This window comes from Lissotriton vulgaris, chromosome 3_1 (assembly GCF_964263255.1).
Source record: "Lissotriton vulgaris chromosome 3_1, aLisVul1.2, whole genome shotgun sequence".
In the NCBI taxonomy this organism is placed as follows: domain Eukaryota; kingdom Metazoa; phylum Chordata; class Amphibia; order Caudata; family Salamandridae; genus Lissotriton; species Lissotriton vulgaris.
The window spans coordinates 880,610,659-880,638,128 of NC_141689.1; the positions used below are offsets into that span (position 1 = coordinate 880,610,659).

A 27,470-nucleotide genomic window follows, 5' to 3' on the forward strand; every position below is an offset into this window, starting at 1 on the left:
ACCTGGTAGGGAGAAAACGAAAGTAGATTCTGACCCTTGGATAGTGAGGCTATGCTGGGGCACCGAAATGCCGAAGTTACCTAGCCCAGGGGCTGCAGCTGCATAGGTCTGAAAAGACGTCGGGAATCCTCGTAGACGGACCAGGAGCCGGAAGAAAAGATGCTGGCCGGTGACCAGTGAAGAAAGTTCAGTTGGATCCAAGCCTGGATCTCGAAGATAGATGACACCTGAAAGCAGAGGGGACCAAGTTCGAGACTACTAGCCAGTAGTCAGTGGGCACCAGGAGGGTACCGGATGGTAGCCACCTCGACTAGGTGAGTGGGTGACGCTTGACTCGAAGATCTCACGGACCAGGAGGCGTTGTCGGCGACCAGGATGGAGGATCGAGCTGTCCCACGAAGGTAGAAGCTGTCGGCGTCGCTGGACCCAGGATTGGGCAACAAAGCCTTGGCAAATTCAAGCCCACGCGGTGGACCTAAAATGGCGTCTGGAGTGGACCAGGAGGGTCCGGGGTGCCTCTCTTGAAGAAGGAAGCAAAGGCCAGCCTGGAGCAACCAGACCAGCAGTCGTGAAGTCGTTGGGCGTCGTTCAGAGGGCCACAAGCCAGCCGGCTAGTAGCCAAACAACGCGGTGCACAGCAAACAGCAAAAGGGCCCCACGCAGATCGTGGAGATGCAGGGGGGCTGATCTTGGGTGCTGGAGCTGCGCAGGGTCGGGGCTTCTCGGACCCCAAAGCACTCACCAGTGGAGGACACGGTGGGCTTGCAGTAAAGATGTCGTGCAGTCTTGGCGATCGTCGGTCCCTTAAGGTCTCGTCGCACTCACGGTTCTCAGCTTGGCTGTAGAGGTGAGTAGAGGTCAGAGGTGCCAGGGAAGCCGGGTCTCGTCGAGCTGGGTCGTCGGATTCGTGATGAAGGACTTGCAGCAGACCGCAGTGTTCTTTAGGATGGTGCCCGCTTGATGCAGGGTGACTACTCCTTAGCCACAAGGGAGAATCTTGAAGAAGAAATCGTGAAGTCCTTTCGAAGAAAGTGGTATCTTGATTCCAAAGATGATCTAATCTGAACAGGGGGCCCGCTCCTATCTTTATACTAAAAAAGGGGGCTGACCCGGTGACTAGGTCCTGCCTATGGGTGGGACCAGGAGGGGGGTGGTTACACCCCTCTCCCCTGCCGGACTTCCCCAGGCCAGGGGCTGGTGTGCCCCTGGAACTGGTTCTGACTGGCCTATGCGTAGTGAGCACCGGGGTGCCACTCAGCAGTCACCTTCCTGAAAAGCCCTGCCTACCCAGGATACACAAAACCATGTCTGGGACGGTGCTAGCACCGCCCCTGACAGGAAACCCTTTGTCCAGGCTCCCCTCACTGGGAGGACTCCCAGCTGCAGGGGGTCAGACTCGTGTCTGTGGTGGCAGCATCCATTTTGTGGAGCTGAGGCTTTGCTTAACTTTAACCGGGGTTCACAGTTACATACATGTCGTGTCCCTCTAGAAGGGTGGAATGCTAACCCCGTCGCCAGAATTGGCGAGGGGTTAGTATTCCAATTCGTATGACACCTTACTCGACATGTTTTGATAAAGCAATACCAAAGTTAGCATTTAACCGCGAGGATTATAATGCACTTAAGAGTATATGGTATGCGATATCCTGGAACAGCTATTAGGACTTGATTCCGCAAGCTGCAGACAGGCTCAGCTCATGCCAGAGCACCATCTCACACGATTCCAAGCACTCTGCCTTCAGGATTGTCAAGGCCTGCCATAGGAGTGACTGATAGGAATCTGTGTGTCCATTTTAGGGTTAGATATAGGTATACTATATCTACAGCAAAGGGTGATTACACGACTTTGCCCCAGCTGTCATGCAGCCAGTTGTGTCAAATTTAGGAGGCCAGCCAGGGGTGGCATAATACATGCTGCAGCCCCTGGCAGCCCTGGGTACACCCATGCCCTGAGTTACAGGGTCTGATAGGGTGGCCCAGTACCAATTGGAAATGTACCTAGGGTACATGGAATCCATTTTAAAGAGAGAGCAGTAGGCCTGGGGTCCTGATTGGCAGGGTCCCAGGTCGACTATGTCCAAAACCAGCTAAAACACAGGGCAAAAAGTTGGGGGCAACCATAGTCAGGATGTACCTTCCTACACAACCCCCCCCCAAACGAAAGGAGATAAGGCTATCCTTGTCCAGGTAGGCCTCTATTACCTAAGTGGCCATATAAGGAAGGACCAGCTCTGGCTTGGTTTCCCCCTGTGTCATGGTCCACTAGGCAACCCCTCACCCTAAGGGTATCTGAGGGTCTCCACCATAGGGAATCTCTGTTTCTGGTGTGTCTTGGGAAAGCAAAAGGCTGATGCTGGGATGGAGTACTGAAGTGAGGCTCCTCTACCTTTGGGCTCAACTTCCTCCAATCACCATCCATCATATGTGCCTTTCTTTCTTTAGCTGAGATGCACTGAGCTCTCAGGGTCAGCCTCTGGCTACCTAAAGCTGGAGGCTGAGTCCCTCTGTTTGGCTTACTGGAGGGACAGGTCAGGTCTGGGGTTTTTAGGCCCCATGTTTGGCTGTGCCCAACAGTGTCCAGCTGTGGGAGTTCCCTAACTACTTTTAAGGGGGATCCCTCAGGAGTCTGTTCTATTTTCACTTGGCTAGGTTTACCAGCTTCAGTGATCCTAATCTGCTGATTAAGGGGTTCTTTTGGACAGGGGGCCCTTTGGGGTCCACCACTGGCCTCCCTGACCTCTTCAGCCCTGGGCTGACTAAGGCAGGGTAGAGAGGTGCAGTTTACCTGCTCCAGACTGGGTCCCACCTGGGAAGGGTCCACTACCATCAGGGGCTCTGCCAGGCTAGGCCTGACTACCTCTGGGGCAGTTCCTTCAACAGGGGTAGAGTCAGTTCCCTGAGGAGGCTGGCTCTCACCTAGTGTCTGGGAGGGGGAAGACTCTTCTTCCTCCTCAATGCTCTCTGTTTGAGTGGAGTGATCCATTGTTTCAGGCTTCACAACCTCACTATCTGTCTGAGTAGAGGCTGAGACCATTTCAACCTTGCCAACCTTTTCAGGAGGGCACTCAGTCTGTGTTTGGGCTGTGACTGTCACAGCCCTCCTATCCTGTTTTGAAAAGTCTGTCTGAGCCTGGGCAGTGGCTACCACTGCCCTTCCAACCTTTTCAGGGAGGAATGGTGCTTGGACTGGGGCTGTAGCTATTACTGCCCCACTAACCTGTCTGGATAGGCCTATCATTCTGGAATGTGTTTCTTGTTCCACCTCAGCCCATGCTGAGAGTTCCAGGTCATTCCCCAGTAAGCAATCTACAGGTAGGTTATCTGTCACTGCCACTCTCATGGGCCCTGTGACATTACCCCAACTGAGCTTGACTACTGCCATGGGATGCCTTCTCTTCACTCCATGAATGTCTGTCACCTGATAAGTAAAACCAGGGGTCAGTTGAGCAGAGGGGACCAGATGGTCACTCACCATAGTGAGGCTGGCCCCTGTGTCTCTGAATGCCTCAACTTTCTGACCATTCACTAAAACTTCTTGTCTATACTTTCCCAAAATGTGGGGTCCAGTAGTGAAGTTGGCAAACCCCATGCCAGTCTCACAGACAAGAGTGTGGTCAGGGAACCTGGCTAGGCCATAGTCCTCCTGATTGCCCAAAGTAATGCCCACCACATTCTTGGGGGCACTCCCACCACCTGGGGGATTACCACTAGTGGTAACAGGAGGTTTAGGAGTATTACCTGGGGGTATGTTTCCCTTATTACCATTTTTAGGGCAACTGACATCACTTTTGTAATGACCCACCTGTTTACAGGTATGGCAATAAGGTTTCTTTTGTTCTGAAGGAGTGTTCTGGGACCCACCACCCTTGTTGGAGTTTTGGGGCCCTTGGGAAGTCTTCTCTGAGGATTTATCCCCACCCTTCTCTTGAGGCTTGGTTGATTCCTTTTTCTGGTCACCACCCTGGTTTTTAGGCCTAACCCTGGTTCTGACCCATTTGTCTGCCCTCTTACCCAATTCCTGTGGAGAGGTCAGATCAGAGTCTACCAGGTGCTGATGTAATAACTGGTTCTGACAATTATTTAAGATTTGCTCCCTCATAATTAGATTATACAATCCTTTAAAATCAGTAACCTTACTACCCAGTAGCCAGCCTTCAAAAGCCTTAGTGGCACAATCAACAAAGTCAGTCCAATCTTGAGACTGAGTTTTCTGGGTGTCTCTGAACAGCATCCTGTATTGTTCAGTGGTTAAACCAAACCCATCAACCAGTGTATTCTTCAAGATTTGGTAATTGTTAGCATCCTCCACCCTTGTGGTGAGGAGCTTATCTCTACCTTTACCATCAAAGGAGAGCCACAAGATAGCTGCCCACTGACTTTGGGGAACACCCTGCACAGTGCAGGCTCTCTCCAAAGCAGTAATCCATTTGTGGATGTCATCCCCTTCTTTAAAGGGGGGCACTATCTTATTCAGGTGCTTTTTATCAAAACTCCTTTCCCTATTGCTAGGATTATTGCTGCCACCAGTGGGGACTGCCCCACTCAATTGTTGCTCTCTAGCAAAGGCAAGCCTTTCTTTGGCCAGGGCAAGTTCTTCCCTTTCAATCCTCAGATTGGCTGCCTTTTCCTTTGCCTCATACACTCTCCTCTGGGGAGATGTCATTCCCCTTTGAGAGGAACGTTGAGAGCCATTGGTATGAAGGGATCTGTTAGAGCCTCTAGATAGAGACCTAACTCGTCCATTCCCAATGTTAAGCTGACCTGAGAGTGGCCCCAGGGCTCCCCTAGAGTCCCTCTCATGTCTGCTTAAGTTGGTCCGGGTTAGTCTACTGACCTCTACCTGTCCCTTATCTGCCTCATCCCCTGATAACTCATCCTCATCCTCAGCAACATCTGCCTCAAGGAGGGGATGGATATCAAAGGGACCCTGTAAGGAGGGCAAACTTCCATCTGGATTAGAAGGGTCTGGGTTACCAGCCCTACTGGCATCATAAGCCTCTAAGAGACCAATCAGAAAGGAAGTGGTGGGGTTAGACCCCTGTTTTAGTTTCCTGAGAGTACACACTTGTCTCATCTCATGGAAGCTAAGAGCAGTATATTTTGAAGGGATGACCTGTGGAGGGTCAACTGACACAAGGGGAGACTCAGTGTTTCCTCCTGTGGCCGACATACTGCTTCTAGTGTGGTGTAAGTGATGCACCTACCTACACTATGTGTTACCTACTGATCCCTTGCTAAGAGTTGCAGCCAAGGTGTGCTAAGCCTTGAGGAGCTACAACAGCTGGTTCAGTAGAACTCAGAGTATTCTAAGCTTTAGTTATATGTACCTAACAGTACTTATGTGATCTTTCAACAAGATATTCTTAGGATACGTGTGGTAAAACAACAGCAAGCTCAAATCCCAACCGCTGCTCACCAATGTGAGAAGGTGGCCTGATATGCAGTGGTCACTATTCTAGTGCCCACTATGTATCAGTCCAGCAACCCTTATTGATGATTGGTTGTAAGTCAACCTTATAGACCAGCTATCCTAGTAGCATGGATACGAGCAGTCTAAGGCTAAAGACTCGAGAGGGCGTGTTAAGCCAGCTGTTTACCACACATATACCCCTTGAATACCCAGTGAAAGGACAACACACAAGTGTTATGAAAATAAACAGTTATTTATTAAAAGATCACAACAGCCCTGTACTCTTTATGAGGACAGGGTACTAAGCACAAACCAAAACTCTTACAAAAATACTTAAGTTAGCACAGTATATACAAATGCCCGAGGGGCACGGAAAACCATATACTCTGAAAGTGGAATGCGAAATTCCTAGCAGGTAAGTACAGTACTAATAGCTTTTGGAATCGCTAGGACTTGACTAGGGAATCGTTAGATTATGTCTAGGAGGCCTAGGGGACTCGGGTGCAGTGTGTGCACTCTCACGCGAGATGCGGGACAAAAGTCTATGGTAGCTAGGAATTAGAAAGTTAGTGTTCTCGGGCGAACCCGACCTGGTAGGGAGAAAACGAAAGTAGATTCTGACCCTTGGATAGTGAGGCTATGCTGGGGCACCGAAATGCCGAAGTTACCTAGCCCAGGGGCTGCAGCTGCATAGGTCTGAAAAGACGTCGGGAATCCTCGTAGACGGACCAGGAGCCGGAAGAAAAGATGCTGGCCGGTGACCAGTGAAGAAAGTTCAGTTGGATCCAAGCCTGGATCTCGAAGATAGATGACACCTGAAAGCAGAGGGGACCAAGTTCGAGACTACTAGCCAGTAGTCAGTGGGCACCAGGAGGGTACCGGATGGTAGCCACCTCGACTAGGTGAGTGGGTGACGCTTGACTCGAAGATCTCACGGACCAGGAGGCGTTGTCGGCGACCAGGATGGAGGATCGAGCTGTCCCACGAAGGTAGAAGCTGTCGGCGTCGCTGGACCCAGGATTGGGCAACAAAGCCTTGGCAAATTCAAGCCCACGCGGTGGACCTAAAATGGCGTCTGGAGTGGACCAGGAGGGTCCGGGGTGCCTCTCTTGAAGAAGGAAGCAAAGGCCAGCCTGGAGCAACCAGACCAGCAGTCGTGAAGTCGTTGGGCGTCGTTCAGAGGGCCACAAGCCAGCCGGCTAGTAGCCAAACAACGCGGTGCACAGCAAACAGCAAAAGGGCCCCACGCAGATCGTGGAGATGCAGGGGGGCTGATCTTGGGTGCTGGAGCTGCGCAGGGTCGGGGCTTCTCGGACCCCAAAGCACTCACCAGTGGAGGACACGGTGGGCTTGCAGTAAAGATGTCGTGCAGTCTTGGCGATCGTCGGTCCCTTAAGGTCTCGTCGCACTCACGGTTCTCAGCTTGGCTGTAGAGGTGAGTAGAGGTCAGAGGTGCCAGGGAAGCCGGGTCTCGTCGAGCTGGGTCGTCGGATTCGTGATGAAGGACTTGCAGCAGACCGCAGTGTTCTTTAGGATGGTGCCCGCTTGATGCAGGGTGACTACTCCTTAGCCACAAGGGAGAATCTTGAAGAAGAAATCGTGAAGTCCTTTCGAAGAAAGTGGTATCTTGATTCCAAAGATGATCTAATCTGAACAGGGGGCCCGCTCCTATCTTTATACTAAAAAAGGGGGCTGACCCGGTGACTAGGTCCTGCCTATGGGTGGGACCAGGAGGGGGGTGGTTACACCCCTCTCCCCTGCCGGACTTCCCCAGGCCAGGGGCTGGTGTGCCCCTGGAACTGGTTCTGACTGGCCTATGCGTAGTGAGCACCGGGGTGCCACTCAGCAGTCACCTTCCTGAAAAGCCCTGCCTACCCAGGATACACAAAACCATGTCTGGGACGGTGCTAGCACCGCCCCTGACAGGAAACCCTTTGTCCAGGCTCCCCTCACTGGGAGGACTCCCAGCTGCAGGGGGTCAGACTCGTGTCTGTGGTGGCAGCATCCATTTTGTGGAGCTGAGGCTTTGCTTAACTTTAACCGGGGTTCACAGTTACATACATGTCGTGTCCCTCTAGAAGGGTGGAATGCTAACCCCGTCGCCAGAATTGGCGAGGGGTTAGTATTCCAATTCGTATGACACCTTACTCGACATGTTTTGATAAAGCAATACCAAAGTTAGCATTTAACCGCGAGGATTATAATGCACTTAAGAGTATATGGTATGCGATATCCTGGAACAGCTATTAGGACTTGATTCCGCAAGCTGCAGACAGGCTCAGCTCATGCCAGAGCACCATCTCACACGATTCCAAGCACTCTGCCTTCAGGATTGTCAAGGCCTGCCATAGGAGTGACTGATAGGAATCTGTGTGTCCATTTTAGGGTTAGATATAGGTATACTATATCTACAGCAAAGGGTGATTACACGACTTTGCCCCAGCTGTCATGCAGCCAGTTGTGTCAAATTTAGGAGGCCAGCCAGGGGTGGCATAATACATGCTGCAGCCCCTGGCAGCCCTGGGTACACCCATGCCCTGAGTTACAGGGTCTGATAGGGTGGCCCAGTACCAATTGGAAATGTACCTAGGGTACATGGAATCCATTTTAAAGAGAGAGCAGTAGGCCTGGGGTCCTGATTGGCAGGGTCCCAGGTCGACTATGTCCAAAACCAGCTAAAACACAGGGCAAAAAGTTGGGGGCAACCATAGTCAGGATGTACCTTCCTACAGGTACTGGGACCTTAATGGAGGCTGGGTCCGCAGGGGCAGCTTTGTACTTTTTCTCAATTATGGGGTTAATAACTCTGGCCCTCACAGGATCTTTAAACACTTCAGGTGCATGCTTGATGACCCCTTTTAGCATAGGAAAAATAGAGGTGGACCTTTGTGAGGTATCAAAAGTGTCCATTAGGAAATACTCTTCCACAGGGTCTGTATGCAAGTTAACCCCATGGTATTTGGCAGCTCTGTGGAGTAGCCGATTAAAACCAGTTGTGTCCTATGGAAGGGAAGGACTAGAGGGGTAGATGTGTCCTCCTGTGGAACATTAGGGACATCTGGCGTATTCTAATCGTCCCAGGGATCAGGGGAAGAAGGTGGACTAGGATCCCCTAGTGGCTACTCAACCACACCCGCCCCCCCCCCCTCCTGTGTCAGAGTTGTCATCGTCCCCTGGTGGAGGAGATGGTGGAGGAGAATGGTGTGGTGGGGAGGTGGAAGTGGAGGAGGTGGTGGTGGTGGTGAAGGGGCCCTGAGGGGAGATGTGGCAATGTCCCTCTTTTTAGGTGGTGGATGCTTATCCAATGGTCTCTTCTTTGAACTTATGGTGAGCTGACCAGTTTTAAGGTCTTTTAGAAGAGTTTTCTGTCTAGGGTCTGGTGTAAAGAGCTCTTCTGATGGAGGCTGGTCTTTCAGCGCCGACTTTTTCGGTTCGGTAGACTTACGCGGAACCAACTCCGGAACGTTTTTTTGGTTTGGAACCATGATGTTTTACAGTCTCTGTGGCTGTCTGTGGAACCGGTTGTTTATTCAGTTCCAAGGCTTTTTTCGTCTCCTAAGGGTGTGAATCAGAACTTTTAGGGAGCAGCTTTTTGCTCGGCTCCAAGTGTTTTTACGGAGTCGATGAGTCGGTGCTTGTAGATTTTGGTACCGAGTGTTTGGCTGTGGAGGCAGCGATCGGCACGGAGAAAGAGGGCAGTTTCTTTTGGTGCCAGTGACCGGGTTTCGGTACCGATGGCAGACTGACTCGTGCCAGAGTCACCTGAAGGCTTAATAGACTTCTTTGCCAAGCCAGAGGCATGGAAAGCAGCCTCTGTGTGCACCTGGGCCCCAAGCTGAAGGTGTGACCGAAGCCTTTTTCGATCGTGTATGGAGGGGGTCAGGGTCGACATCTTTACTTCGACCTGCTGCGCAGGAGTGAGTTCTTAGACATCGGAGTCCTCGCCTTTAGAGGCGCTGATGAATAGTTCTTCCACCCGCTCCGCTCCTGTTCTGGAACGTCGACGCCCTCTTGGAAGAGGTCATCGGGAATGGATGCAGATGAGCAAGCAATTGTTCTTAGAGCTTGCCGATCCCGAATGGTCTTCTTGGAGCGGAAAGAGGCACAAGCTGCACAGTCTCTGGCCTCGTGCTCCAGTGAAAGGCAGAGATTACACACCTCATGCAGATCGGTGTGGGGAAACTGACTCACATTGAGGACACTTCTTGAATGGAGTCCTTTCCATGAGCCAAATGCTAAGGCCCAGGTAGGTCCGTAGGCCCTCTACGACGATCGGAATCGAGGACTTCGAAGTTGGAGAGATGCACGACAACTGGGGATCGCAATCTAAAACAATACCGCAGAGAGGGTGAAGGATAGGGCGTCGAAAGTGGAATCTGTGACTGTTTCGAACAGGAGCGCAAGAAACACAACCGATGGCGGAAAAAAACAATCTGAAGATGGAGCAGATGCCCATGCGCACTAAAGTCCAAAGGAGGAGTCCCCTATCTCGCGACTTCCAAAGACTTTACAAAAACAACTGCAAACATCCGGACCCAACACCAGATGGCGATCTATGCATAGTGTGATCTGCAGCTCATATGCCGCAAACATTTATTTATCTAAGATACTTTAATAGCATTAAAAAGTCAAGTGCTTATCACGGAAAGTTCAAACTGAGTCCGCTGAATGAATAAGAAAAATGATCATAGTTGTGTGGTGGACGAGCACGTTTTTGTGGAAGCACAACTACTGCCCAATAAAAACATCTTCCTGGCTACCAACATGAGGGTGGACCCAATGCCCCTCTCTAGTGAGGTTCACCTTGTCTGGTGACAGCTGCACAGTCAAGCAAGACTATAAAAATACTGTTGAGTTCGCAGCACCTGTTTGTCTGGAAAAAAGATGTAGGGCAATTATACCAATAGAGCCTGGAGTTTGCTCATCGGAGGAGAAGAAATGAAAGCAATACGGAAAACAGTCTTTAAGGTCAGAAGCCACAACAAGCAGCAGTACATTGGCTCTAATATGGACTAATGAGGGAGTGGCGTTCTGCATCCGCATTCAAAGGGGAGTAAAGAAAGGAAAAGACTGCTTGTATGCAGCTGCACTCAGTCACTTCCATGGCAGAACGAAGACTATATGGCGTTGCATGTCACCACCTAGAGGTGAGCAGGCGCACTGCTATGAAAAGTTTTTGGATCCAGTCTGGCACCTTCGGAATCTTCTAAAGGTGAATAATCTGCAGTCAGAAGACTCCGTCAGAATGTGGCTTTCAACAAAACTGACACATACAAGCCATTAAAATTCGAAATTCTGGGTTCTCACTTTAATTTAGAAATGTCAAATCTACCGTAAGCTTAAATATTCCTCCCACTCGCTGCTCATTTGTGTGCCTGTTCCCTTTTAATGTGTAGCCTCCTATGTAGTTAGTCACTCACTAAATTTAGAACAAAAAAAAAAAGTTTAAAAAAGAAAGGAAGAGATGAATGCACATAACCCTGGCAGATCCTGTTTCAGTCTCTTTGAAATGAATAAGAGACCATTGCTGTTCAGACAACAACTACTTTTAGCACAAACTTCAGCCATGCAGTCAATGCAGAAACTGATGGGGCATGACTTCAATCACTTCATTGTTCGCAGGGGTCTGCACAAAAGTCGAGGGTAACTGCATTATTTGAATTGTTAAAGTGCCTACAAAGCAGCGGCACTCATCCCACCACTAACAGCTGCTGCATTCTTCAATTAATCACATACTGACTTGAAGGTTTCTACTGATAAACCAATGGCAAAGCAGTCTGAAAGACAGATTAGAGGTTGGGGATAATGGGGTACACGTTTTAGTAAAACATGTGAATATCCTATCACTATTACATTAAGCATTCACACATCTTATTGTCTAGGAAGATAACAAATATGGACAAGTGTGGAACGAAGGCAGCAATGAATATCCATACTAATATAATAAAGAGAGAGCCCAAACCTTTGAGGCGGGTAATCTCAGGAACCACAGCACCAATCACAACACCCAATACAGCGTTGGAAAGGGCAGTTGCAGCAGAAGGACATAAGCTATGCAGACGCCCACCATATACATTTAAAAGGTAAAAGAACCGTGCCAGCAAAGTAGTCCCTTGTGGGCATGTCTGCGTTGTGCTGGGGGCGTGACACGCTGGAGGCGTGTGGTACGTTCCGCCCTAAATGCCATCTCTCATATCGTGTGCTAATCCCACCCTGCTCCCTTCAAATACCCCTGCACCCCATAATCATAACCCACCCTTACGCCTTAAAATACCCCAACACTCAAACACTAACCCATCTTAACCCTATAAATATACCCTGTACCCCAAAACCCAAACCTATCCCTAAACCCTTAAAATACCCCTGTACTCCCAAACCTAGCCTCGAACCCTATAAATACCCCTGTACCTCAAAACCCAAACCTACCCCTGAACCCTAAAAATACCCCTGTACCCCCAAAACCCAAACCTACCCCATAACCCTTAAAATACCCTTGTACCCCAAAACCTACACCTGAACCCTAAAAATACCCCTATACCCCAAAGCTAGCCCTGAACCCTAAAAATTCCCCTGTACCCCATACCTATCCCTAAAACCTAAAACTACCACTGTACCCTATAACCCAAAACTATATCTGAAACCTTAAAATACCCAAACACCCCAAAACATATACCTCGGTACCCCAAAACATATATCCCTATACCCATACTTACCATATCCAAACATTAAAAAACATGCTTTTACCATTCTTGCATTTACAACGAATTTCGTTGTAAATGTATGAGTGGTAAAAGCATATAAAATGTAATGCCATGCATTATAATGGCATTGCGGAGTCATGGTACTTTCGTAATGAAAGTATGCGGAGTGATGGTATGCGGAAAGAAAGTTGCGGAATGGGTGTTTACCCTCCCCGGTAAGTACATTGGTGGCACGGCGGCCCACATCTCCAGCAACATACTCATATTTTTTCACCACCGATTTGAAAAATGCACAGGTCTCTCATTGATGGCCAGCACCGACATACACTTTTAGACACCCCTCCTGCCACAAGTTCTAGAATTGCGAACTTTAGAGCTTGGGAGCTACGTTCGAATCTCGGCATCAGGTCAATATCCTGTGATTCCAGGCAAATCGCTTTGTCTCCCCGTGCCTACCACAAATGTGTTCTTCTGTAATGTAAATTGTGCTCATGCCATGTTGTGGAGTTCGCGCTATATAATATTGCAAGGAAAAATAAAGTAGGGAAACTCGAGTTCACGCACTACTGAACGCGCACTCTTAAGTGCATCAGCAGTGCACTGTGAATCTGAGCGTTTCACAGGCCTGTCACAGATAAGAAATGCTATCAAAACAAAATCCTACAAAACAATAGACTACTGGCCAGACGCAATTCATACCCGGACAACGTCGGGACGGGCTGCTAGTCAATATCTAAATGTGTGCCGACCTTGGAATAGGATTCCAACAAATAATGTCTCTGGGAAACTTAAGAGATCACCCATGTTGCTCTGCACTTTATATGAATAGCTAACTAAAAACTGACAGATGACCAGTGGCTGCTACCATATTTTAACTGCCATGAGCATTGCCAGGATAGAATTCCTTCAACGTGCCATTTTCTTACACACAAGGAGGGAGTGGAGGGAATCCCTTAGCAGAGAGGTGGTGGTGGTTTGCAAGGTTCAATCTACTACTGATTTTCAGAACTACTGCTTAGAGACAACCAGGCTCCTTTCCAGGTAGTGCAAAAGGGAATGACGTTTAGAGGACATCTTATTACCTAGACGCAGTACACATACCAGAACCCAAGAGAATCTTGAACAGATAACACAGAAAAGTTAAGCTGCTTGTCTAGTAGTAAAATACTTGTACTATGCTACCAATCAGTTGAGTTTCTAGCAAAATAAAATTGTGATAACATTTCTACGTTTAAATGCATCACATTTCAGCAAATAACCAGTGAAAGACATCCTTAAATATTTTGGGCCTGCGTGTTCTGCATCTCATGCTGAAAGAACTCTGCGGACAGAGTCCAGAGATAACCTGAAATCACATGCACTACAGTTATGCAGATTACTTGTATTTTTTTTATACCAGTGATGAACATTTGATACTTCATCATCAGACATGGTGAAAAAACATTCCGGTTTAAGAAAGATACCGATAAGTGGTGTGAAGCATTCTATATTTTAGAAATTGGCTCAAAACTAAACGACCACATCGTACTCCCTCTTCACTGCCTACAGGACCACAGAAATGTTTTGATCACATAACAAGCTGGACTTTAATCACAAATTTCATAACATTTCATGTCTATCAATTATTTGTGAATCTTTCAACACTACTAGAAGGTGGGAATTAGAATTGATATTTAAAAGTGTATCACTTACTCTATAGATTTCCTCGAGAAGAAGTTTTGCACAATTTGTACCAAGGTCCTCTGGGAGCACAGGTGGCCCCTGGCCCTGGGGACTAGAAGCAAGCTCAGCACTGAGGAAACAACCCTCTGTAGTTTCAGCAACAAGTGACAGTCCAAACCCTGGAGATCTTTAAAAAGAAAGAAAAACCTTACACATGTGCAAAACAGAAAGAATACATTTTTTTCTGTTCGGTTAAAAGCACAGAGATTGGAATGAATATGCTACTTACTAGTATGCATCTGTTCTTGGCATGTAGGGCTGCTAACATTCATATCTTAGCATTAGATCGCCGCCGGATGATCGCACATTGTTGTCCTGGAAGAGTCTTCGAAGTATCCTGAGATAGGTGGCTCCTCCCCTGGACTACAGTGCGCATGGGCATCGGCTCCATCCCCAGATTGTTTTTCGCCATTGTGGCAGAAGATGGAGTGAAAAGTGTAAATGATGTCCATGCTAATGATTGAATACAATAGTATATCTGCAGCTGCGACGGGCACCGGGGAGGAGGGTGGGCGATATGAATGTTAGCAGCCCTACATGCCAAGAACAGATGCATACTAGTAAGTAGCATATTCAGTTCGAGGCATGTGGGCTGCTAAATTCATATCTTAGCATAGAATACATAGCAGTCCCTCCATCAGCGGCGGTTGCCCGTGCCAGCTGCAGAAACCTGAAAAAGTGTTTTGAGAACAGCCTGTCCTACAGCAGCTTGCTGCTTGGAATGCACGTCAACACAGTAGTGTTTTGTAAAGGTATGTGGTGTAACCCACGTGGCTGCTCTGCAAATGTCCTCTAAAGGAATGTTCCCTAGGAAAGCCATGGATGCCCCCAATTTGCGTGTGGAGTGCGCCCTTGGGGGTATTGTTAAAGTGCGCTTGGCCTTGTGATAACAAATTTGGATGCACTTAACAATCCATCTGGCTATTCCTGCTTTGGAAATCGGGTTGCCTTTGTGTTGTGGTGAGAAGGCAACAAAAAGCTGTTTTGTTTTCCTAAAGTGTTGTGTCCTGTCTATGTAGTAAATCAACGCCCTCCGTACGTCTAACGTATGGAGCATTCTTTCCGCCACCGTTTGTGGGTTTTGGAAGAATGCCGGCAAGTCTATAGTTTGGTTGAGATGAAAATGTGACACCACCTTTGGAAGGAATTTGGGGTTAGTACGTAGCACTACCCTATTTGGATGAATCTGAATGAATGGCTCTTGTATTATGAGCGCTTGTAGCTCACTAACACGCCTCAGTGACGTAATAGCAATGAGGAAAGCTACATTCCACGTTAGGAATTGTGGTTCACACGAGTGCAGTGGCTCAAATGGTGGTCCCATCAGTCTGGTGAGGACCACATTGAGGTTCCACACTGGAGCTGGCGGTGTTCTTGGGGGAATGACTCGTTTCAGACCTTCAAGGAAAGCTTTAATGGCAGGCACTCTGAAGAGAGAGAGATGCTGCCTATTCTGAAGGTAAGCTGCGATGGCGGATAGATGTATCCGAATAGAAGTGAACGCTAGCTTGCACTTGTAAAGATGCAACAGATAGCAAATGATGTTAGGGATAGATGCATCTAGCGGGTTGATGTCATTGGTCGTGCAGTAAATGACAAAACGCTTCCATTTTGCCGCATAGCATGCTCTGGTTGTTGGCTTCCTTGCCTCCTTGATGATGTCCATGCATTCAGGAGGTAGGTTGAGGTATCCAAACTCTAAGACTTCAGGAGCCAGATCGCCAGGTTGAGCTGTTGCGGATCTGGATGCTGAATTTCTCCATGGTTCTGCGTCAAAAGCCTGGGCGTGAGGCGCAGTCTTTGATGCGGTACCACTGAGAGTTCGAGGAACGTGGTGTACCAGGCCTGGCGCGCCCACGTTGGAGCAACTAGGATGAGTCATTGAGTGTTGCCTTAGTTTTTTCGCCACCAGTGGTATCAGAGGTGTCGGCGGAAAAGCGTACGCAAATTTGCCTGACCAGTTCATCCATATCGCATTGCCCTGCGATTGCGGGTGTGGGAACCTGGCGGCGAAGCTTTGGCATTTTGCGTTCTCCCTTGTGGCGAACAGGTCTATCTCTGGATGACCCCACCTTTGGAAGTACGGCTGGAGTACTGATGGATGTATCTCCCACTCGTGCATTTGATGGCTGTATCTGCTGAGCAGATCCGCCATCTGATTGTCCTTCCCTGGGAGGTGTTCTGCCATGAGGAAGACGTTCCTCTGAATGGCCCACTTCCACATGCTCTGAGCCAGATGAGACAGCTGCGGTGAGTGGGTGCCCCCCTGCTTCTGGATGTAGTACATTGCGGTCATGTTGTCCGTCCGGACTAACACCACTTTGTTGCATAGATGTACAATGAAGGACTTGAGCGCCATGAAGATCGCCATCAGTTCTAGATAGTTGATGTGCATCTTCTGTTGCTGCGTCGTCCATAGTCCCTGCACTGTGAAATTGAGCAGATGAGCTCCCCATCCCTGGAGAGATGCGTCCGTTGTCAGGATAATCTGTGGCACTGGCTCCTGGAACAGTCGGCCCTTGCAAAGGTTGTGTGGAGTCCACCAATGCAGAGAGTCGTATGCCCGACTGGTAACCAACACTAGGTCTGTCAATTGTCCCTGAGCCTGTGCCCACTGATTTGCTAAGCACTCCTGGAGCGGGCGCATATGCAACCGTGCGTGAGGGACTATGAAGATGCAGGAGGCCATCATGCCTATCAACTGCATGAACACTCTCGCTGGAAGTGAGTGTTGTGGTCTGAACCTTTGGATTAGAGACTGCATGCTCTCTATCCGGACTTGGTTTGGTTGAGCTTTGGCCGTCAGGGTATTGATTGTCGCACCTAGAAACTGCCGGACATGTGCCGGCTGAAGATGCGACTTTGGGTAATTCAACGAGAAACCCAAGTCGTGAAGGAGGTGAATGGTAGTCGACATGTCCGCGGCGCACTGTTGTTCCGACTTGGCTTGAACGAGCCAGTCGTCCAGGTAGGGGTAGACATGGATGTTCTGCCTCCTGAGGTGCGCTGCCACTGTCGCCAGGCACTTGGTAAACACCCTTGGGGCCGTGGTGACTCCGAAGGGTAGGACCTTGAACTGATAATGCCTGCCTTGGATAGTGAACCGGAGGTATTTTCTGTGGGACGGGTGTAGTGGAATGTGGAAATAAGCATCCTTGAGGTCTAAGGTTGCTAAGAAGTCCCCTTGGTTTAACAAGGGAAGAATCTGTTGCAGTGTAAGCATATGGAAATGTTCTGACAGTATATACAGGTTGAGTGGACGGAGATCCAGAATCGGTCTGAGAGATCCGTCCTTCTTTGGAATAAGGAAGTACAGGGAATATACCCCCGTGCCTTCCTCCCCCACTGGCACGAGCTCGATTGCTCCTTTTTGCAGCATTACCACCACTTCCTGCTGCAATAAGTGCAAGTGCTCTGCGGACATAGGCCTTTGTCTTGGTGGAATGTTGGGTGGAGTGGATTTTAACTCTAGACAATAACCGTACTGGACAAGTTGTCGCACCCACCTGTCTGTGGTGATGTTGAACCAGACAGGCAGGAACTGCTGTAGTCTCCCCCCGACAGGTATTAAGTGGTCGGGGGGGCAGTGACAGAGAGTCACTGTTTGCTTGGGGTAGAGGAGCGTGAGTTGTTCCCTTTGCCGCGTCCTCTGTTGCTGTTTCCTCTGTAGCCCCCCTTGTTCTGTTTGGGGTACGAGGATTGTGCTCCACCTCTAGAGAATTGTGACTGCTGACCCATCTGTCCTCTGGTGACTCCACGTGCACCTGAGCGACGAAAAGTATTGCCACGAAACTGTTGTGATTGAAGGGCCCCCATAGATTTGGCAGTTTCGGTGTCTTTTTTAATTTTTTCTAGGGTGGTGTCAACATCTGGACCAAACAGTCTATCAGGATTGACTGGTTGATTAAGTATGGTTGTCTGAATGTCAGGTTTAAACCCAGATATGCGGAGCCACGCCTGTCGTCTCAGCATGACGCTAGTGTTAATGGTCCTAGCGGCTGTGTCCGCGGCATCAAGTGCACACTTTATGGCCGCGTTGGAGATCAGTTGTCCTTCCTGTATAATCATTTTGGTGCCCTCTTGAAACTGTGGAGGCAGGTGTTGCACAATTTGCTCTAGGGTGTCGTAATGCGACCTATCATATCATAACGTGCCAATAGTGCCTGTGTGTTTGCAATACGCCAGAAATTGGCAGCCTGCGCAGCTACCCTTTTGCCTCCTGCCTCTAGCACTTTGGACTCTTTATCCGGGGGAGGAGCTTCACCCGTTGTTTGGGAGTTGGCCCTCTTTCGGGCATTTGCGACCACCAGGGAGTCAAGCGGCAACTGTCCCCGAATGTATGCAGGGTCTGCAGGTGCTGGTCTGTACTTTTTTTCAATACGTGGATTGACCACCCTCGCCCTGGTAGGCTCTTTAAAGATGTCCGCCGCATGCTTGAGGACCCCTTTGAGCATAGGCAGTGTTTTTACAGTTCTTTCGGAAACTGAAAAAGTGTCAAATAGAAAATCCTCTTCAACAGGGTCAGCATGCATGTCCACATCATGATTAGCAGCTGCCCTTTCAATGAGTGCATGGAAACCTGCAGAATCCTCTGTTGGGGATGCACGTGTACTGAAAGGCTGTGGGTCTTGTCCCACATTATGGGTGTCTTGGTCACCAAAGTCATCATATGAATCCGGCTGTGCATCTGGTTCATTGACTGGGAAAGTGTATTGGTCATCTTCACCATATCCCTCACCCTCAGAGGGGTCTGGAGACGGAGTTGGGCTCCCTCTTAGAGGGGACTGGATAGGTTCCATGAGGCCTGGGGCGTCCTGTGGATACTTTTTCTTCTTCAGGGGGATGACATAGGAGTCCACCGGCTGTGAAGTTATCTTCCTTTTGTAAAGGGTCAATTTGCCTGTATCAGCGTCGATAAAACACTCCGAATCCTCTTCTGAGTCGAGTACTCGACCTGAAAGTGCCCCTGCCGTCGAAGAATCCGACTTCTTTGGTGTCGATTTTGTTGAGAAGGCCTTCGGCGCTTCTTTTGGCGGCAGAAGGAAGAGGAGTTTACTGGCAGACTTGACCGGAACGTCTATCGCCTTCAGTGGCGATGGCGTCGGCGCCGACGAAGCATTCACAGTGGCCTTTGGCACCGACGAGGAATCCTTGACTTTGCCTTCGGATCCGACGTTCTGTTGGCCCTTCTGAGTCTTGGACGATGATGCCGCGTCCGCCGACCCAGAGGCCCTGGATCGATGCGCAGATGTGCCAGCCTTCGATCCGTGTGACTTCGACGGCTCTGTTTCTACCACGCGTCCGACCAACGTCCCAGTCGGAGTCGGAGCCGTGCCGCTGTCTTTGGCGGGCTTTGCCGGCGTCGCAGCGGTTGACCTGTGCGTGCCGCCCTTCTTAGAGGATTCCCCCCTCTGGCACCGATTTCGACACTGTGGAATCGACAGATTTCTTCGATCTCTGTGGACCGGAGGTCGAGGGAGTCGATGAAGCAGCGTTTTTATTTGTTTTTGGTGGTACGGCCGCCATCTTAGGGACGCTGGAGTCCTTAAGTTTCAGTTTCGTTTTCGGTTCGGCCATTTTAGGTGTAGTCGATACCGCAGGTTTCAGTTTCGGTTTTGATACCGTCTGCGCAGCAAGTATGTCCGTGGCCGGGCCTGAAGGCGGGGCCGTGGCTTGCGCGACGGGGTCTTGGGTAAGGCCGACAGGCGATCCCGTGACCCGTTCTGTATGTCCGTAAACTTCGGGGCATAGCTCATCCCCTGAGCTATCTTCCGCGGCCCCATAAACCTCTTCGACGTCCCCTACCTCGACGTTTTCAAGGCCTTGATCCACGACTCCGTCGTCGTCTTCCGGATCCGCCTCGACCTCCGTCTCGGGCGGGGAGATTTGAAGATGATGGCTCTGGTCCTCCTCTTCTTGCTCGTCGAAGATGTCGTCCGGTTCCGGGGCCGTTTGGTGGGCCTCAAGGCGCACCGCGCGCCGAATCTTGAGTGTCTTCTTGGACCTGAAACTTGCACAGGCCCTGCAGTTTTCTTCGTTATGGTCTGGTGAAAGGCATTTGTTACAGACCGGGTGCACGTCTATATGTGGGTATTTGGCCCCACAGAGCGGACAGAGCTTAAACGGACTCCGCTCCATGCTGGAAAAGTCGCTGTCGAGTCGCGATGAGAAGGCCTCGATGTCCGAAGAGCAAAACTCCGCTGATTCCGGCTCCGAGAGACGGAAGAACTCGAGACCGCACGCAAACAATACCGACGTAAGAAATACAAGGCCTTTTGGCCGATTAAAGTTATGTTTTCTCGGTTCCGACAGACGTCGAGACCGCATCCGAACCCAATGGCGGAAAAAAACAATCTGGGGATGGAGCCGATGCCCATGCGCACTGTAGTCCAGGGGAGGAGCCACCTATCTCAGGATACTTCGAAGACTCTTCCAGGACAACAATGTGCGATCATCCGGCGGCGATCTAATGCTAAGATATGAATTTAGCAGCCCACATGCCTCGAACTTATGATTATGAGGCAGGGCTGATTAAATTATGAGGCAAGAAAAGGCAAGTTATTCAGCAATTTTTGCGATATTTTAATAGGTTGTCATTTTTACATATTACCACCATCTGGGAAACGGTTAAACTATTTACAACCAGTTTGAAACCCAAATACAGCAATAAGCAACAGAAAGGTGACAAGTCAACCTTTGTGAAGGGCCGTACACTGAAGCAACGTGTCGCTGCTTTTTTAGCAACTTTCTTGACAAACCTAAAACTGTACTCAACCTTTTTTTCATTATCTGTCAACTTTAGGACTGTACACACATTTGTTTTTTTGCTTAATCCATATTGTGTTGAACTTCGCAAACAGGTTTCATTCTTAGAGTAGCCAAGATAGGCCATTTCAGCTTTTATGAGGCGATAGTTTCGCAGACTTTAAAATGCATAAACCAAACACGTTTTTAAGGTCAATGTCAATCTCAAGGTAGGATTTAAAAGAGGAGTCTGAAGTAGAGCATGTTTTTGGCACCTGTTCAAATAGGTCTGGGAAACTTTGCTTTGAGAAAGCTGAAATGGCTTACACCAGCTACAGGTGCACCCTTTGAAGAGAAATGCACAAATGGTTTAGTGCAAAACTAAGTTTGTGAATACTGAAGGTATACACAGCGGTTCTATTAAAAACAAAGTATAAACAATGAGGTATGATGAAGAACCCTTCGAATGTCACCATCCAATTAACTTGTGAATATAAAAAGAAATGAAAACCTACATGTTTACATGAATACATTTGACAAACGGGAAAACAGAAGTGTTGCTCAAATATAACCATCACCGACAAAACGAGAGAAACAGGTTTTCACAGCAAAGATTGATGAAGACATCTGATGAAAAGTGTTTAATGTGCACTACTCAACACTTGAGATCAGTGAGATTGGAATGAGTGGCCAGCACCGACAAGGAATTCAAGAGAAGCCCGATTCAATTCTTCATCAACTATGATTTCATTGGCTCCAAGCAACAGTGCATTTTGCTTCAGAGCAGGACTGTAGGGCAGTCATGTAAGTGTATTATAAGTATCACATGTTTGGTAAGGTGCCTTTTTCACCTCCAGCTTTCTAGCATACAATGAGGGCCAGAACTCGCGACTCCTGAGGCGGAAGCCGGGGGCCAGGGCTTACCATTTTAATTTTAATTAATTGTATTGTGATTACTACAATTTTTAAAAACGATATTTAGAAAGTTGTGTGATTGGGACACTTCTTTTAAAAAAGGGAATTCACATAACCTTAACCTCCACGCGATCCTCCCGAGGTCACGCGCTCCTTGAGGGCCGATTTAGGGTCCCCTGGACCACGGGACGAGGCAAGCCAGCATCGCTTTGCACAGGCGCCATCTTGGGGCAGGAACGGTCGGCGCTCTAGTGTTGCGGGCGATTGGCCCTCTATAAAATGCCCTTTCTGCGTCGTACGCGCAGCGGGCACGACGATGGCGCGCCGGAGGTGGGCCAGAGGTAAGCCCATTTGTGCCGGACAGAGCCTAGGACGCAAATTCCAATGGCGCATATCATCCAAGTCTATTCTAGGGACTCTATTCCAACTGAACCAGCCCCTTTTGTCCCCCTGTGCCCACTCTATCGCAGTTGATGGGCCAGGGAACCACTGTGCTCACTGCCCGTTCAGGCTTTCCTCTCCTAAGCCCTGCCCCTCAGCCCAGATAGTTTTCAGTATGGCAATGCTAAACTGCTGATCCCTACCTAAGCATGCTCAGGAAGTACACATGCTCCTAGAGGAACATAAATTGGAGATATGGTTCCTTACTGAAACCTGGCTCTCACCAGACTCTGACCCGGACACAGTCCAGGCGCTGCCACCGGGCTATCTTATACAACACTGGGACCGAGTCAAGAGGAAGGAAGGAGGAATAGCCATAATCTAGAGAGACAATTTCTCTTGCCGGCTTCACGGCAGTCCTCTTGAAGACTGTGAAAATGTCCACTTCGCAATTCAAATATCCCCATGTAAAACTCTTTCGGGAATTTTAATTTGCCGACCCCCAAGGGTGATGGGACAATTCGGTAGTTCCCTTGTGGAAACTTCAATGGCTCTGGCTGGCACTCTCCCCAACTTCATGATCCTGGGGGATTTAAATATCCACTTCGACAATAGGGGAGACAACAGAGCCGCTGAACTATTAGCAGACCTAGCATCCCATCAACTTCATTTGGGGAGCCACTTACCTACCCACTCTGAGGGGCATCTGCTGGACCCCATCTTTTCAAACATATCGGATCTTAAAGTAATGGCCCCAATTCCGATACCATGGTCCGACCACATGCTCATTCCATTTAGCTGGTGGATTCAGACTACGCCCCACCCCAGACTAGCCCCCTGTAGGCCAAAACGCTCTTGGTCCAAACTTGACCCAGATAAATGGAAGCATGCTCTTGAGCTTCTGTCTCCCCTCCTCGAAGCAGATCCCAAAGATCTGGACACCTCATTCGCTGCATGGATCGAAAACTCGTTGAACACAGTCCTCCTCAAACAAATCTCACCTAAACCACGAGAAAAAAACACCCTACCTTGGTTTACAAAGGAAGTGCCTATTCAGAAAAAACTCTAAAAAAGCCGAAAGAGCTTGGAGGAAGGACTACGATCTCAATATTCTCCACTACAAGAAGGCACTCAAAGGGGCGCAAGCAGTATTCTTCGAAGAAAGGATAAGTGCAGCCTCTAGCTCATCGAGGGAAACCTTCCAAATAGTAAAGAAACTTCTAAAAACCCAGGAGCCTTCTCACCTGGTTGACCCCTCGAACGACTGATGTAATGAACTAGCCAAATTCTTTGAGCTACAAATCCAGAACATTGTGAAACAACTTCCTTCTCACAACCCTACTAACTCACTGGACATGTCCTTAACACAAACACAGGATCCTAAAACAGGACTGGATGAGTGTACTCTAATCACCGAGGATACCATCCTGCCTATTTTTCAGTCAATCAAGAGCGGATCGCTGCTAGATCCAGCCCCAGTGAAGGCCTAAAAACTCGTGGCATCTACAATTCTGGCCCCAATGGTGAACATGATAAACTCCTCCGTCTCGCAGGCTTTGTCTCTCTCCCCATCCCCTCCCTCCCCCCACCCGAGTTGGAAGAAGGCTGTGGTTAAGGCCGTATTAAAAAAGCCGAATCTAGACCCGCTGGATCTGAACAACTTTAGGCCAATTTCCCTTCTGCCAAGTACCAGCAAGGTAGCTGAAAAATTCATTAACCGCCAGTTGTCTTACTATCAGTAATCAAGCAAACTACTCATGCCCTCACAAACTGGTTTTCGCCCGGGTCAGGGCACGGAGACAGCGATGGTTGCGGTTGTCGAGGAGGCTAGGAAGATCGATGCAGGAGGATCAGTGGCAGTGATCCTCCTTGATCTGAGGGCGGCCTTCGACACCGTCAACCATCACACGCTGATCCAACGGCTCAGGGAACTGAGCATCTCAGGATCTGGCACTGTCGTAATTGAGCTCTTTTTTACTCAACCGCTCTTTCCAGGTGGCAGAGGGCAATTACATCTCCAAAGTGACTCCGATACACTATGGAGTCCGCAGGGCTCTTCATTGAGCCCGACGCTCTTCAATGTTTACATGTCTCCCCTGGAAAACATGGTCGCCTCCCATGGAGTCCAACTTTTGACCTACGCTGACGACACTCAGCTCGTTGTATCCCTCAACCAAAAGAACACTGCCACTGACTTGTATTCCTGCCTAAGGGATATAGCAAGCTGGATGGACAAGTCTCGGCTAAAATTGAATAGCGACAAAGCACAGATTCTGGTCTTGGGCAATCAGTCCCACTATCGTCCAGAGACCCTGTGGCCCCCTTGTATCGGTACCCCTCCCATCCCAAAATCTGACATTAAAAGCCTTGGAATTTGGTTGGATCAAGGCCTGACACTTAACACTCAAGCAAGGAAGACGATTGGAGCCTGCTATGGTCTCCTTCATACTACCCGTAAGAACTTACCTCTGCTCCCCTTTCAGTTCAGGAAACTCTTGATTCAGGGACAGATATTGTCCAGACTAGATTATGGAAATGCTCTTTATCTTGGGGTCCCAAAGAAAGTTACAGCTAAACTGCAGGTCGTGCAAAACACTGCGGCCCGGATCCTCACAGGCACCAATATTCGCAGCTCGGCCAAACCGGCCCTTAGAGCCCTCCATTGGCTGCCAATACAAGAGAGTACATTTCAAAACCCTCTGTATAACCCATAAAATCTTAAATGGCAAGGCCCCACCCATTCTTAAAGATCTTATTGCTCCTTACACAACAGAACCCTTCGGTCTACGAATCTTCATCTGGCCCTTACACCTAGGATTAAGAGAGCTCGAGCAGGAGGCCGCCTTTTTTTCTATAATGCTTCCAAACTTTGGAATTTGCTACCCTTGGAAATTCGCGCTCAACCCAGTCTAGCCTCCTTCCGTAAACTCGCATGTTATCAGCGCTGGGACGCTCACGGGCAGCCATGCGCTCTAGAAATCCGTAAACATAAACATAAACAGAAGCCCTTTGCAGTACCGTGTTTTTATTTCAGCTTTCAGAATAGTATAGTGTCAAATGGGGTAAATAATGTCTAAGTGGCACTAAAGCAAATATTGAATTGGAGGAGTGAAAAGTTACATAAAATATCTGAGGTAGTATAAAAGTAAAGGTGCCGGTCTAGAATTGTTGACTCATACTGAACACTAATAGAGCTACCTGAAGTAAGAACAAAAGTGAGGCTGGCTTGTAACCCTTAGATCTCCGTTGCCATCTATGAACCAGCAGTAGGCCTGGTTGACAAACATAGTAAGAGGACAGGGTTGGCTTAAAAAGAGGATTAAAGGAGAGATTTAAATCCCAGAATAACTTTCTTCGAAATGAAGGACAAGTGATCGCTTAACAAAAAAATCTTAATGGAAGGACTGTTTACGGGTAGTAATGGGGTATGGGGGCAGGAGGGAAGCAGGGGGTAGTAGCTAGGTCCTTATCTTAGATAAAGTGCGAACTCTGGTGTCCTTTTTGAATCACAAGAACAGGCAGAAAACAGTTCTGAAGCCATTTCTTTTTAACCCTCACAACCTTGACCTGATTAATTATAACACAATATAGATGCCAATATAGTATTAATAAAATGAATAAAACGTTGGTTATATTTACAGACAAAATATTCAGAAAAATGATCCAAGTCCTAGAGTGAAATACTGAAACTAGGGAGACAAAAACTTTACATCGATGTAGATCACCCACAAATGGAAGTTCAACATATAGCTGATGGCACTATTTGAGTTCATTAGTAAACATGTGAAGTACCTACATAAACGTAGGCAGGCTTCATCAGCGATTCATTGTATACAATGCTATAGTTATAATGAAGACCTACACGGGAAGAAATACAGTGCCACACATTGGAATGGAGTTGACAGAAAAGTCAGCTCCGGGTAAGGATTATTAGATGGTTAAATCTGGGAGGTTTCAGTTCATTTTTCTGAAGCAAATCCACATGATCAAATTGTACAGATGCACTCAGGGTCGATGTGTTCTGGTGGCATGGCTACCTTCCAACTGAATAAAAGTTATCTCCAATAGGTGTGCATCAAGAATATAAAAGCCTGTTGGGCATGTAGGGTATTTGGGGAAACATCATGAAACAGTTCAAAATGATGGTCAAGCAACAATTTCATGTACAGGGTGAAAAACGAGTATACAGCTACCAAAGGAAGGAATATAAGGTAATAGGTGGTAGACACAAGTAGTACATCACCATGTAAAAGGACAGTATTAGGAACATTTAATTCTAGCCCATTTTTTCTTTTTTTTTTTAAGGTGGAGTAAATTCACTTTCGAGAACTTCGAAGGATTTATTTTAACATCAAGCCTCTCACTTTGAGACTTCAGTAAGTCAAATGACTTCATTTAAAAGCCCTGATGTTGCTTCTGGGCATAAAGATTTAGTTGTCTGAGCCTCTGCCTCGAATAGTTCCTCTGCCACATCAATAAAATAGGTGAGCACTACAAAGACTACGGAAGGATTACAAAGGCAGGGTAGCGCTAGGTGGCGCACTGGTGAATGGCCGCCATTGCGTGAGGCTCTCGCCGCCCGGTGATAAAAATCCTTAAATTTTCCTTCAAAGCGCCACCCCGGAGGCCCCCAACAACAGCACTTCGTTTATGGGGCCAGAGGAGTCTGTAGAGGCTTTCAGCTTAGTCGGAGCAGTTAAACTCCAGCAATCAGCCCCGCGATCTGGGGCGGCGGCTGACCGCGGAGCTCGCCCTGCGTGCCTGTCGGCCCTGCCAACTACGTTGGGCCGCGGCGCTACGCGTGAAACCAGGCCGTGCGCTCAACGGCCTGGACTATCCTGCCTGCTTCGTGTCTGGGCCTGGAGACCTGCGCCTACATTAGGGTGACCAACCGTCCGTAAATTTCACGGACAGTCCGTAATTTCGTCCATCTGTCCGTTGTCCGTGAAGGATCTTTTAACCGGGCACCGGTCGCAGCTCCCTGAAGCCGGCGCAGCTTCCACCCACCTCCCTTCTTGACTCTGATGCGGAGGTCGGGTGTAACAGACTCCGAGGCAGTACAAAAGCTCACATACCCAGCAGCATTGGAGAGGCACAGCGGGGTGGCAACCCTCACACCACCAGCCCTTGATGAGCTGTTAAGAGGTGCTTGAACGTGACTGGGGGGGGGAACCTTCAGGAGCATTTATTCAGATGCAAACAGCCCTTTATACGCCATGTCTCCACAATTTAGAGGGGCTTCACACATTCCATTTCTGCCCAGGGCTACTGTGACACCAGAGACAGGTCAGAAATGCGAAGGTCTGGAAGCTGGGAACACTGCTTTCTGGGCCGGAGAGCATTCCTGCAGGAATTGGTGCTCCCTGCTGCCTCGTCACTACAGGGAAAACAAAACCGGAGCTATAAAAGAGGGACGCAATAAAGAGTAATGTGGAAATACAATAAGAAAGCTCAGTGGTTAATGTATCTACTGTGTGAGTAAGCGCTGCATGGTCCAGTCGTAGATGGATAATTTTGTGCGTTAATACACCTGCTGCAAGGACTTGTCTGTACAGCTTCTATTCTGGTTAGATCGCTCCCTCTCTTATCACTCGGCG

General features: G+C 48.7%; 1 protein-coding gene across 1 annotated transcript in view; it reads right to left on the reverse strand.

Annotated features, from left to right (window-relative positions):
* RCL1 (RNA terminal phosphate cyclase like 1) overlaps positions 1 to 27,470 on the reverse strand; it is a 282,516-nt gene that overhangs the window by 95,844 nt on the left and 159,202 nt on the right. Inside the window, exon 7 of the mRNA XM_086961201.1 lies at positions 13,804 to 13,960. Coding sequence (XP_086817327.1) covers positions 13,804 to 13,960 — 157 coding nt within the window. The remainder of the gene's footprint in view (positions 1 to 13,803; positions 13,961 to 27,470) is intronic.